The sequence below is a fragment of the Dasypus novemcinctus genome, chromosome 3 (assembly GCF_030445035.2).
Source record: "Dasypus novemcinctus isolate mDasNov1 chromosome 3, mDasNov1.1.hap2, whole genome shotgun sequence".
Classification (NCBI taxonomy): domain Eukaryota; kingdom Metazoa; phylum Chordata; class Mammalia; order Cingulata; family Dasypodidae; genus Dasypus; species Dasypus novemcinctus.
The window spans coordinates 142,220,887-142,235,722 of NC_080675.1; the positions used below are offsets into that span (position 1 = coordinate 142,220,887).

At 37.0% G+C, this 14,836-nt stretch overlaps 1 protein-coding gene across 10 annotated transcripts in view; it reads left to right on the forward strand.

The window, feature by feature from the left end:
- Positions 1 to 14,836, forward strand: part of MAP2K5 (mitogen-activated protein kinase kinase 5) — a 300,226-nt gene that overhangs the window by 75,433 nt on the left and 209,957 nt on the right. For all 10 annotated transcript variants that reach the window (XR_011648445.1, XR_009185129.2, XM_058294389.2 and 7 more), the window contains exon 9: positions 10,726 to 10,765. Coding sequence is in view for 8 of the 10 variants with exons in the window: in XM_058294389.2 (XP_058150372.1) it covers positions 10,726 to 10,765 (40 nt within the window). In the remaining 2 variants the exon portion in view is untranslated. The remainder of the gene's footprint in view (positions 1 to 10,725; positions 10,766 to 14,836) is intronic.

Genomic DNA, 14,836 nt, shown 5'->3' on the forward strand with positions numbered 1-14,836 from the left:
TGCCTTTGGCTGTAACTTTATTTTAAACAGTCTTTGCTCATCTTCCTTCTTGACTCATACCTACCATTCAAGAGACCCAGTGAGCAAAATAAATAACCATGACATTATTTCCTGCTTACCTTTAACAAGACCATCCTTTTCTAATTACTGATTGTTTCTTAATCCAAACCCTAACTATTGCTTTCACCATTTTAGTGACTGGATTATGTTCTTAGGTTTCCTGTTTATTTAGAGGACTTTCCAACAATTGATAGCACTCTATAAATAATTCACAGAGTAATTGTGTCTCTTTTTTCACTAACTTTCTCTGAAGTATGTTATACGAGTAGAACTTAAGTCAGTAGCATTTATTTTACGTAGTTTCTGAAAGATATGCTTTGCCCCCTTCAACAGACAGTGACAACACTCATTTCAGTGTTCCTGTTTTGTTGTTGTGATTAAAAGTCATTATACATGCAATTACTCTGGAGATCCTTGCTCCAAGAGATGAAAAATGGAAAAGGTGCTTCCCTCCTCATTTTGATGACCATTTTGCTAATAAATTGGCATTTATAACATTCTATCATATTATTAGATATGCTGAAATCTGAATTATTTATAGTCAGGTCAGTGGTCACCTCCCCTCCCCCATTCTTAAATTACCTACTTTCTTCACAATTACTAGAGAAACACAGATGCTCCTTATTACAGATTCTTTCTGCTTATAATGAAAAATAATTCGATCAGAATATGTTCAGAAATTAATATGCAGGGTAGTGCCATAGAAATTAAATGCCTACTTTAATTGTATGAGAGTTGTACAAGCTTTATCAGAAAATATATGATCAGCTCTAGGTTATTTATTTTGTGAACAGGAGTCAGCTGGGACGATTCTTTTTTTTTTTTTTTTGGTTCTGGAATTTGAAATTCTAAGCATAAATAATTTCAGTAAACATTGTAAAATACAGATGCAATTGATCTTATGCCTGACATAAATTTGTGTGGGGGTCCAGATGTTAGAATGTGAACACAGGTTGTTTCTCCCTTATGTCCTATTGGAAGTAGGACTTTCTGACATTTTGTTTTCAAGTTTCAAGTTTCTCTTTTCCTTACACACCTTTAAAGATTCTTACAGAAATTCAGTTTATCCTTTTAACTGGTGTATTTATTTATGAATTCTTGTTAGGCTTAGATGAAAGTAAGCACATCTTTAACCTTACAAGTAATATATATACTCATCTTTAATATTTGAAAGAGCAGAAAATAGAATCAGTTGCATTTGTTCCCAAGAATTGTTTTTTTTTTTAAAAAAGATTTATTGATTTTTTCCCCCTTCCCCCCTCCCACCCCCACCCTGGTTGTTTGTTCTCTGTGTCTATTTGCTGCGTCTTCTTCTTTGTCCTCTTCTGTTGTTGTCAGCAGCACGGGAATCTGTGTTTCTTTTTGTTGCATCATCTTGTGTCAGTTCTCCGTGTGGGCGTCGCCATTCTTAGGCAGGCTGTACTTTCTTTCACGCTGGGTGGCTCTCCTTATGGGGTGCACTCCTTGCGCGGGGGACACCCCTGCATGGCACGGCACTCCTTGTGTGCATCAGCACTGCGCGTGGGCCAGCTCCACACGGGTCAAGGAGGCCCAGGGTTTGAACCGCAGACCTTCCATGTGGTAGATGGACGCCCTAACCACTGGGCCAAGTCCGTTTCCCCCCAAGAATTGTTTTTGAAATCAGTCACATGTTTTGTGAACGCCTCCGTGTGTAAGGCCCTGGACTTGCCAGTGTGTGAGATACATGGCCTTAGGGATACCATTCTCTTGGTTCTGTTGCTAGCTTACTGCCTACCCTCTCGTTTCCTCTATTGTTTTTTTCTCATCTTCCTGCTTCTGAATTTAGCGTGCCTCTGCTTCAGTCCTCAGATCTCTCCTAATCTTTGTTTAAATCACTTCCTAAGTGACCTTGTATAGTTCCCTGGCTTTACATATAATCTATATGCTGATGAAACCCAAATGTGTACCTCCAGCCCTGCCCTTGGACTGAATTCCAATATCTAATTATCAATTGGATACCTTTTAGGCATCTCAAAATGATCCAAAACTGAAGTCTTGATTTCCTCTAAAACTTGCTACTTCTATAGTATTTCCCATCTCAGTAAATGGAAGCTTTGTTCTACACATTGCTTGTGATAAAAACTTTGCAGTCATTCTTGATTCCCCTTTTTCTCTTTGACCATACATCAGATCTATACACAAGTCTTGTTGGCTCTACCTTAAAAATATTTCACAAAGCTGACCACCTCTTACCACTTCTTTTCCTACCATTCTATTCCAAGCCACTGTTATTTCTTGCCAAGGCTATTGCAATAACCTCCCAACTAGTCTCTCCGTTTCTACCCTTGCATCCCTACAATGTGTTTTCTGCACACAGAACCAAAGTTATCTTTCTAAAATATAAAGCTGCTTCTTCTCCTCTAGTGGCTTCTTATATTTCTTGGAATAAAAACTAAATTCTCACCATGGCCTAACTGATACTACATAGTCTGTCTTCCCATTATCTCTTTGACTTCATCTCCCACTTGCTATCTGCTATCCCTTTTGCTTATTCCACTCCGGCAGATATGTCAAACTCACACTTCATCCTGCAACCTTTGAACGTTACCATTTGCTCTTCCTGAAAACCTCTTCCCCTAGATATCTAAATGGTATGCTCCCTTCACTTCTCAAATGTAAACTAATGAGGAAGGTATTTCCTGACCACTACTTTCTTACCTAATATAAAATTACATATCTCTAACTCTGGTCACTGTCTATATCCTTACCTTTATTCTTTTTCATTGCGCTTACCATCACTTGACATTTAATTGATTATTATCAGTCTTCCCCTATTATAAAGTCAGCTCCATGAGAACAGGAACCTTATCTGGTTTGTTTTTTGCTATATCCGCAGTGTCCAGAATAGTGCCTGGCAATCAGAGGCATTTATGAAGGACTTATTAAATATATGAATTAAGTATCTAACCTAAGGGGAGAGCATATCATACACTATGCTACAAGTTAGAGATACAGCAATGAACCAAGTGGTCCTTGACCTATCCTTCAAACTTAGAATAAGACAAAGCATAGACATTCTATTAAGAGTTTATTTATACTATAGTTAAATAAAGTATATAAAGTGAATGAAAATGAAAGTATTGAAGAGAAATAATAATTCATAATAGTAACATGTGAAGTATCATAAGGCAATAGAATAGTTGATGCTAAATGAGTAAATTAAACCCCAGGATAGGATATCTGATAAATGAGATTTGAACTTGTTCTTTCCTGATTCCCGTCTTCTCCATTTACAGTATCCTGAGGTTAAATTAATCTCACACTACTCTTCTGCATGGTAATGGACAGAGCACAAGGGTTGAATTGAGATAGATCCAGATTTGAATCCTAGATCTGTCACTTATAACTCTGTTACCTTGAGTTTCTTAATACCCCTGAGTCTGTTTCCTCATCTGTAAAATGTGGCTTATGATACATACAACATAGGAAATTTAGAATTAAATAAAATAACAAAATTATTCTGTAGTCCTTAGGAATAGTTAGTTCTCCCCTTTTCTCCTTTCTCATGACTATCATATTTACTTATTAACTTATGAATATTTGAGTATCTACTATGTGCAGAGTATCATGCTGGGTACTGTGTACACATTGTTGAATGAAGTATATATGGTTCCTGTTCTCATGAAGGGTATAGGCCAGGGCTGACTAGGTATGGTTCTGCTGTTTCTAGTAATCAGTGTTACCAAAATTCTCCTGTTACCTTAGCTTGAAATTTTAGACTCATCTTTTCCATCCTCCTCTGGTTAAAGTCTCCTGTATCTCTTTCCCCCTTTTCTACATCCACTGTTGCTACCTAGATTCATATCATCACTACCTCTTTCCTAAGGTATTGTAATAGCCTTGTAAGTACTCCTTGCTCTCTCTAGTTTTTCCTTCTTTCCAGTAGTATTGTGGTAATTTGCTGCCAGACTAATGCTTTTAAAGTTAAAGTGTAATCTGTTTAGTGGCTTTGTATTGGCCAACAAATTGGGTAGAGCAGACTTTCAACAACAATAGTAGAAGCTGAAAAACAATGGAATAGTATTCTCAAAAGGCTGAGAGAAAATAATTGTCTCATTAAAATTAGCATTCAAGAATGAGGGTAGAATAAATGAATGTGAAAAAGTGTATATGTATATATATGTATACGTGCACAGGTATGTGTAGAGGGGGGAAGAGAGAGAGAAGAAGATTGAACAGAGAGAAAAAGATTGAACAAGATAGAGTGTGTTAGTTTATTACTAAGGAAAGTACTTTGAAATTAAATCCAGTAAGAAGGAATGGTGACCAGTAAGATCAATCTGATTGTAGTGTTGAGGTAGAGAAAGTGGCCTCAGTAGTTGCTGAGGGCAGGGAGAGAGAAGAGATGTGATGTGGGGGCATTTTTGGGACTTTGAGTGGTCCTAAATGATATCGCAGGGTCAGATGCTGGACTTTATGTATCTTGCTATAACCCACTGAATGTACTGGGGGAGAGTGTGAACTACAGGGTAAACTATTATCCATGTGGTGCAGCAGTGCTCCAAAATGTGTTCACCGAGTGCAATGAGTGTGCCACAATGATGGGGGAGGTTGTTGATATGGAAGGAGTGGGGTGGGGAGGTGGGGTGTATACGGGAACCTCTCATTTTTTTTTTTTAAGGTATATTTATTTATCTGCCCCCTCCCCCCCCCCATTGTCTGCTCTCTGTGTCCATTCGCTGTGTGTTCTTCTCTGTCCGCTTCCATTCTTGTCAGCGGCCCAGGAATCCGTGTCTCTTTTTGTTGCATCATCTTGCTGAGTCAGCTCTCCGTGTGTGTGGCACCATTCCTGGGCAGGCTGGACTTTCTTTCACACTGGGCGACTCTCCTTGCGGGGCACACTCCTTGCATGTGGGCCTCCCCTACCTACATGGGGGACACCCCTGCGTGGCACGGCACTCCTTGCGTGCATTAGCACTGTGCGTAGGCCAGCTTCACACAGGGAAAGGAGGTCCTGGGTTTGAACCGTGGACCTCCCATGTGGTAGGCGGACGCTCCATCCTTTGAGCCAAGTCCACCTCCCTCTGATGTTTTTTAATGTAACATTTTTTGAGATACATATATATCTTCAAAAAAATACAATTTACAAAAATGATGGAGGTGGGGGGTAGGGAGTGGGTTATATGGGAACCTCTATATTTTTTAATGTAACATTCTTTGTGATCTATTAACTTTAATTTTAAAAAGTGTAAAAAATAAAATAAAACAAAAAAAGATCAATCTGATTATGTAAGACAACAAAAGTAGTAATTAATTTAGGGTCATAAAAATGAAGTGAAACAAAAGGACTGAATAATATGTTAAGATGAGAAGGGCTGATTAGAAAGAATTAAAGCATTCTAAGATTTTTATTTGTTTGGGAGAAGGTAGCAATTAATTTTATATTTTGTTAAGTCATTGTATTAGCCAAATGGGTGCTGATGCAAAATACCAGAAATTTGTTGGTTTTTTATAAAGGGTATTTATTTGAGGTAGGAGCTTACAGACACCAGGTCATAAAGCATAAGTTACTTCCCTCACCAAAGTCTATTTTCACGTGTTGGAGCAAGGTGGCTGCTGATGTCTGTGAGGGTTCAGGCTTCCTGGGTTCCTCTGAACTCAACTTCTCTGTTTTCTCCACAAGGTCAACTGTAGACTATAAGGTGAATGGCTCTGTCTCCTTGGGGCTCCAGCCTCAGCATCAAACTACAACATCAAAAGCCCCCCAATTCTGTCCTTTGCCATGTCTTTTATTTGTGAATCCCCACCCACCAAGGGGTGGGGACTCAATGCCCTACTGGCACAGGAGGTTTACTTGATTACTTATCTAATCTAATATGCCCAGAGGAAAAGATCAGTTTACAAACCTAATCCAGTATTTCTTTTTGGAATTCATTAGTAGTATCAAACTGCTATAGTCATGTACGGTTGTTAAAATTGTATGGGTAACAACTAAAAGACAATGAGTAGAATATATAACTTCAAAACAAATAGAAGGAATAGAGGGAAAATAATCCTTTACAACAAACATGCACACACACATACAGAGAGAGAAAGTGTAAGAGAGGAAGAGAAAATGAGTAAAATGGTAGAAATAAATCCAAATACATTGGTAATTCTAATAAATATAAGTGGACTACTATGGCCAGTTAAAGATTAGTTAGATTGAATTTTAAAAATATAGCTATGTGCTATTTTAGGCTATGTTAGGGGACATTTCTAAAACATAAGGACACAGCAAAGTTGAAAGCCAAAAGATGGGAAAAGATACCAGCAAAAACTAATTAAAAGAAAACTGTTCTGGTTATAATAATATCAGGTAACACATAATACTTTAAGGCAAAAAAGTATTATTAAGGATGAAAAGGATTACTACATGATGATAGAAGAAAAAGAGACTCTGAATATATAACACTCCTAAACTTGTATGTAACTAATAACATAATTTAAAAATACATAAAGCAAAATTGATAAAATAACAAAGAAAAATTGATAAATCCACAATCAGAATGGGAGACTGTCTTTCCATAAACAATCGAGCAAGCAGACCAAAATTAGTAAGAATATAGACAATTTTAACATCACAATTAACAGGCTGGTTATATAATCCGGTGTAGAATTATATACCGATTATAGTTCCAAAGCAAGTCTTAATAAATATCTAAAAATCTAATGTAATCACTTTTTCTGACTATAATGGAATTACTTTAGAAACCATTAACAATAAATTAACCCCCACTCATTCATTTGGGAATCAAAAAATATATTTTTTATATATAATACATCATGAAGGAAATAATATTTATAACCAAACAATAAAGAAATATAGTACATTAAAATTTGTGAGATGCAGCCAAAGTCATACTTAAAGGATAGTTTTACATACATTGGTATATAACTGGAAATGCATAGACTTAGCAGCTAACTCAAGAAGTTAAATAAAAAGGGAGTAAACCCAGAGAAAGTGGAAGGAAGGAAATATTGCAGAACATACATTAATGAAATAGAAATTCAGGAAACAGTTCCACAAAACTAAAAGCTGGTTCCTTGGAAATTGATCAAGTATAAAAGGGAGAAAACACAGATAACAAAATCAGGAATAAAAAGAACACAGTTCTAGATAGATTTCAAAAATAACAGGACAGTACAATGAATTAACTTTATGACAATAAATTTGAAAACCTACAAAATGAATATATTCCTGTTCTTTCAGTCTGTTTTAGTGGGTGAAACCCTTAAACCACTTAGCTATCCTGAAAACTTCCTAGCTTCCTAACATTTAATACATGCTTACTGTATGCCAGGTACTCTCCTCAGTGCATTTTCCTGTATTATCTCATTGAATCCTCACAATTCTATGAGGTAGGGACTGTTTTCCCCATTCTGAAGTTGAGACAACTGAGATGTGACGGGGTTTGCTAACAGTCCTGATTATTCCGGTTAAGAAGCAGCAGAATTGAGATCAGAACCCAGGCAGTGACTTCAGAGGCCACACCCTTCACTCTTCTGCCTTCCATAAATAGGTTGGAAGTGACTGTAGAATGCGTCTTTGCTGGAGAGATTTATAGGTGATGGTCCTTAGTCTGATTTAAATATGTTAGCATCATTGTAAGTTTTGAATTATATTGTTCCCTGCACTAGAAAGCAGTTAAGAGAATGTAAGTTCCAGTCTTTTTTCTTTCTTTTTTTTTTTTTTATATTTTAACAGATAGTTACATTTTATTTTCCTTCTTTAAGAGAAAAACACTTTAATAGACATAACTTTGAAGATATTAGTTTCCATCAGAGAAACTTTAGAAGACTCACATTGTTTTCCATCTATTATCAAATACAATGAAGTCACGCTTTTATTTCATATAGCATTAAAAAGCCCTTTTTTAATATTCTGTAGTTAGCCTCATAGTTTCCTCTGAGAAGTAAAGATTTTGTTGCTGCTGTGATGATTCACAGTTCCAGCCTTGACTTTTCCACTGACTGTGTGAGTTTAAACAAGTTATTTAGCCTGGTTTGGGTGTTTCAGCTGTTAAAGGAAGAAATTAAACTAGATGTTTTTCTGTATTCTGACTAGCTCAATAAATTCTCTGATTCTGTACTCTACCATGATTAAAGGTGATAGCAACTTTGTTGTCCAGTCATCTAGAACCTACTATTCCTAATGAATAAAGAGGGTACGAATGTATTTATACTAAGTGTCCTCTTTTGCTGTATTTGTTATTTTAATTGTTCCAAAATTTATGTCTGACTACTGGCTCTTGCCATCCTCAAGTATATACGTTGTGTGCTTAATTTTAAGGGGAGGACTTTTCCTATATGGCCTGTGCTGGTCACAAATAAAATAAACCTCACACAGGCTAGGCACTAAAAATATTTCATAATAATGCTTTCTCCATTCACTCATTGAAATAGGTAATTACTGTGGCAACAACTAATTTGAAGTGTTAGCTATTAATTAAAACACTGCAGAGGTGTGTAAGTTGTCTTTTGGTGTAACCAGAGCCTCCATTCAAACTTCATTAATCACTTTCCAGTTACTGTGTAGTGGATGGTCAGGACAACTGAGATGTAGTAGTCGTTCACAGTAAACAAATTCCTTTTCTCCAGGCAAAATGCCATTTGCCAAAGTTAAGGGACACATTGGTCTCATATGCCTGGCTTTGCCTTTGTCATCCACTTCTTGATGATTAAATGTTAAATTGGTACTGTCATTGCACTGTAAACCAAACCACATAGCTCTCTATTGCTCGAAATCGAACCCAAACTTCCACGGATGAATTAGCATGCGTCATAATTAAATCATCAAGCCTTCCCCTTTAATTCACTTGGAAATAGGAGACTTTTCTTTTGGAAAAGAGATCAGCTTTCTTGACAAGCTAATTAAATTGCCAAAGTGTCCAGTATAGTATGAATATTAGAGTATCTGCTAAGTATTTCCTTATCACTGCTACTGGTCTCAGAATTGCAGGTGTTGCGTGGGGTCCAAAGTAACAAAAACACTGTTCTTTTTACAATTTTTGAACCCTTGTCTGTGCATTCAACTATTTATCTTCATATTTCAGTTCTTGGTTAGTGATTCTATTATACAATATTTTAAAAAGTTGACATTGGGAGAATCTGTGGCATTCAAGGGGAAAATAATAGATCATTATTAAGTCTTACGTATTATTAACTCAAACATACCTGTGTTTATATGGAATGAAATAACTAAATTCTTTCAAATCAAATTTCAAATGATCTTAGTCCAATAAGTTCTCTCTGGGGCATTAAGGAAAATATAACTTAACTTTTTATTTTTTCAAATTTTTACATGGATTCACATATATCATAAATCAAAGCATGACCTGAAATGTAGCTTATATTGTATATATTTCTGCCAAAACAGCAGAAAATGATATTACCATTTTGGTAATGGGAAATGTAAGTTTTTTTTACTTAGTTTTAAGAAATGAGCAATTTTTACTAAATCCATTACCACGTAGACATTTTTTTTTTAAGATTTATTTTTTATTTATTTCTCCCCCCGCCCCCTCCCCCATGTTGTCTGCTCTGTGTCCATTCACTGTGTGTTCTTCTGTGACCACTTCTATCCTTATCAGCAGCACCGGGAATCTGTGTTTCTTTTTGTTGCGTCATCTTGTTGTGTCAGCTCTCCGTGTGTGTGGTGCCATTCTTGGGCAGGCTGCACCCAAGTAGAAATTTGAAACCAGTAAAAATATTTTGCAGCTACTTGCTGGACAGTTTTGGGTGGAGGTTCCTGAGAAGCTTACTTCCGTTCCCCCATATCTTCCTTATCCCACTCCCATCTTAACACTAGCTGGGTGACAGGAAGAACAATCTGATTTTGGTTAATGTGAAAAATCCTCTATGGGACAAGATTTTTATTCTTTTAAATTAATTTGCTTCTTTATAATTTTGTGGGTTTCTAAGAACAGTGCTTGTTTATGTTGTGTAGTTTGTTTTGAAACTTTTATATAAACCAAATTATTTCTGGACAATGATCAGAATGGGCATTTACTGTAGTATGTATGTAAAAGGCCACAGAAGATCTTGATAAGAAGTGATGGTATTTTATTTCTGCAGACCCAATCTGTATTTCTTTCTCACAAATTAATGTTTTCATATTCTTTGATTAAATTTGTAATTATTTCAATGTTTCTGATCATAAGAACTTGTCTCTTTTCTGAAGCTTTTTAAACTACTGAGTGATGCTGGCTTTAGGGAAAGATGAGCCACATGCATGTTTATAATTCTGTGGTTTCTCATATGAAATTATATCTTAAGCCATGGCTCATTACTCAGGTTTTGAGATTATTTTGATGAAATGTAAGGATATAATTTATCTGCATATGTAACTGAAAGAAACAAAAGCAAATTCTATTTTTATGGCTGTGTACAGTGCTTAGTATAGGGCTATAGAGGACCCCTGCACACAAAAAGGTGGCATTACCTCAGAATGCTATTGTAAGTTAATCTATAATGAAGCACTTTGTAAACCATTAAGCATAATAGAAATGTAACTTACTATTGTTATTAGTGATATTTGAAAGTGCCATGTATTCCATTGCTATAGAAAAGTTTGGATTTACAAAGTTTAGATTACATACGGCCTTAACCATGTTTTAAGTTGTTTAGAATTTTGTGATTTTGTTGTTTCTTTTCTTCTCACAGAGCATATCATGTCCCGAGTGGAAAAATATTAGCTGTAAAGGTAAGTGTTAAATACATTTTATGAAATTGCTGAATCTTACTGTTATCTCTTCCTCCTGTTAGCTTGAGTCACAGGTATGTCAAAAAGGAGGTGAATGAGTTTAAGGTTTAGGTGATAGGTAGAAGCTATGGCTCTGTTGTTACGTAAAGGCACCTAAACATGTTTTAAGTATGCCTTAAAGTGGTGAGTTATTTACTCCTTACATTGTAAGTTTTCTCATCATTATTGACCTACACTCCTTCTGTGTTCTCTGTTGAGTGGCATCACTGGCTCCCTGTCACACACTCAAAACCTTAGTAGTCTTTCATTCCTTTTTCTTCTTTACCCACTACATACTTTAAGTATCCCTTTGTCATTTTCTATCTATTCTTATCCCCATTGCCACTGCCTTAAATCAGGTCACTTTACCTCCTACCTGGACTATTGAAATAGCTTCCTCACTATACCTTCAATCTTTTTCTTCTCCTATGCACCTTTTATGCTGCAACCAGAGTTGAGAAGTCAGATCACAGGTCCGGCCTACTCTCTCTGTCCCCCTCTCTTCAGTCCCCAGTCATGTACAATATAAAGCCAAAGATGTCTGCCTTGCTTCTGACCCTTTATGGTCTCCTGAAATGCTTAAACAACCACAATCATCAATAGAGTCAAACTGTACATAGCTGAGGGTTGGTCTCAGCAATTGCCTAAGGTACTCCTCACTTGTTTCCATCCTTCTCATAATCCATACCCCATTTCCACCAAACTCCAAGATTCTAGACTTTCCATATCACTTTGGATTTAATCTCTTATGCTGGTTTTTGATACTTGATTTTACCATTGTTTTAGTTATTCATTTATTTTTAAAATGTACTTTTTAATTTTTTTGAAAAGATACTTAGATTATATAAATGTCACATAAAAAATATAGGGGATTCCCATAAGCCCCATTCCCTATCCCTCCCATATTTTTCCACATTAATATCCTTCATTAGTGTGATACATTTGTTTCAATTGATGAATACATTTTGGAGCATTGCCACTAAGTGTGGATTATAGTTTACATTGTAATTTACATTCTCTCCCGTACATTTTTGTAAGTTTTTACAGGATATATAATGGCACGTATCTATTATTGCACTCGAGTGTCTGCGCGGTGAGCCGAATGACCACAAGGCGAGCCGAGTGCCCATGTGGGTGCCTGCATGGCAAGCCAAGTGCCTTTGTGAGTGCTCACATGGTGAACCAGTGTCCATGTGGCCAGCCAGTGCCCGCACAGTGAGCTGAATGCCTGCGCGAGTATCCACGTGGTGAGCTAGTGCCCGCATGGCGAGCCTAGTGCCTGCGCAGCAAACCGAGTGCCTGCGCAGTTAGCCAGTGCCTGCGCAAGTGAGTAATGCAGCAAGATGATAACACAACAAAAGAGAGACAAACGGGAGAGTCAAGGTGAAGCACAGCAGACACTAGGAACTGAGGTGGCATAATTGACAGGGAACCTCTCTCCACATCAGAGGTCCCCAGGATCAAATCCCAGTGAATCCTAGAGGAGAAAGACAAGAAGAGAAGAACAAAAAGAAAAAGTAGATTCAGAAGATCACACAGTGAATGGACACCAACAACAAAAACAGCAGGGCAGAAGAGGGGAAGAAAAAAATATTTAAAAATAAAGATTCTTTGGATTCTTCCCTACATTATCTTTCAAGATCTTTATGGTCTTGGCTTTTATATTTAGATCTTTGATCCATCTTGAGTTAATTTTTGTATAAGGTGTGAGGTACTATTCCTCTTTCTTTCTTTTGGATACGGATATCTAGTTCTCCAAGTACCATTTGTTGAAGAGACCAGACTGTTCTCTCCCAGTTGAGTGGGCTTGGTGGCCTTGTTGAATATCAGTTGACTGTATATGTGGGGATCTATATCAGAACTCTCAACTTGGTTCCATTGGCCAGTATGTCTATCCTTGTGCCAGTACCATGCAGTTCTGACCACTGTAGCTTTGTAGTATTTTTAAAATTTATTTCTCTCCCCTTCCTCCCCTGCTCCACCCCTCCCCCCCCCCCCCGCCACGTTGTCTGTTTTTTGTGTCCATTCACTGTGTGTGTTCTTCTGTGTCTGCTTGGATTCTTGTCAGTAGCACCAGGAATCTGTGTCTCTTTTTGTTGCGTCATCTTGCTGCATCAGCTCTCCGTGTGTGCAGCACCACACCTGGGCAGGTTGTGCTTTTTTTGCACGGGGCGGCTCTCCTTGAGGGGCACACTCCTTGCGCGTGAGACTCCCCTACGCAGGGGACACCCTTGCGTGGCACGGCACTCCTTGTGCACATCAGCACTGCGTGTGGGCCAGCTCACCACATGGGTCAGAAGGCCCTGGGTTTGAACCCTGGACCTCCCATGTGGTAGGTGGGTGTGCTATTAATTGAGCCAAATTTGCTTCCTTGTAGTATGTTTTAAAGTCAAGTAGTGGGATTCCTCTGCTTTCATTTTTCTTTTTCAATATGTTTTTGGCTATTCCAGGGTTCTTGCCCTTCCAAATAAATTTCATAGTTAGCTTTTCCAATTCAGTAAAAAATGTGGTAATTTTTATTGGGAGTGCATTAAATCTGTAAATCTGTTTGGGTAGGGTAGACATCTTAATGCTGTTTAGTCTTCCTATCCGTGAACATGGAATATTCTTCCATTTTGTTAGGTCTTCTTTGATTTCCTTTAACAGTGTTATGTAGTTTTCTGCGTACAAGTCATTTACATCTTTAGTTAAATTTATTCCTAGGTATTTGATTCTTTTATTTGCTATTGTAAAAGGGATTTTTTTCTTTATTTCCTCCTCAGGCTGTTCATTATTGGTGTATAGAAATGCTACTAATTTTTGCACTTTGATCCTATAACCTGTCACTTTACTGAACTCATTTATAAGCTCTAGAAGCTTTCTTGTAGATTTCTCAGGGCTTTCTATGTGTAGAATCATGTCATTTGCAAATAGTGAAATTTTTGCTTCATCCTTTGCAATTTGGATGCCTTTTATATCTTTTTCTTGCTTAAGTTCTCAAGCATGTGCTTCTAACACACTGTTAAATAAGAGTGGTGAAAGTGGGCATCCTTGTCTAGTTCTAGATCTGAGAGGGAAAGGTTTCAGTATTTCACTGTTGAATATGTTAGCTGTGGGTTTTTTAATATATACCCTTTATCATGTTGAGGAAGTTTCCTTCTATTCCTGTCTTTTGAAGTGTTTTTATCAGGAAAGGATGCTGTAATTTATCGAATGCTTTTTCTGCATCTATAGAGATGATCAATTGGTTTTTTTTCTTTTGATCTGTTTATGTTGGTCTGTGTATTACATTGATTTTCTTATGTTTAACCATCCTTGCATACCTGGGATGAAACTCACTTGGTCATGGTGTGTTTCATTTGGTGTGTTGTTGAATATGATTAGCAAGTATTTTGTTGAGGATTTTAGTATCTACGTTCGTTAGAGAGATTGGTCTGCAGTTTCCCTTTCTTGTGGCGTCTTTGTTTAGCTTTGGTACTCAGATGATGTTGGCATCATAGAATGAATTAGGCAGTGTTCCCTCTACTTCTTTTTTTGGAAGTGTTTAAGCAAGATTGGTGTTAGTTCTTTCTGGAATGTTTGGTAGAATTCACCTGTGAAGCTGTCTGGTCCTGGGCTCTTCTTATTTGGGAGAGTTTTATGACAAATTCAGTCTTGTTACTTGTGATTGGTCTGTAGCGTTCATCAATTTCTTCTTTTGTCAATGTACGCTGCTTATATGTTTCTAGGAATTTGTCCATTTCCTGTTGTTGGCATATCATTTTTCAAAGTATCCTTTTTTAATATTCTTTATTCCTATGGGACCAGTGGTAATATCCCCTTCCTTGTTTCTTATTTTATATATTTGTATCTTCTCTCTTTTTTTTCTTTGTTAGTCTAGCTAAGGGTTTGTCAATTTTATTAATCTTATCAAAGAATCAGCTTTTGGTTTTGTTAATTTTTTTCTAGTGCTTTCTTGTTTTCAATTTCATTTAGCTCTGCTCTAAACTTTGTTATTTCTTTCTACTTCCTTTGGGGTTAGTTTGTTCTTTTTCTGATTCTTCCAGGTGTGTG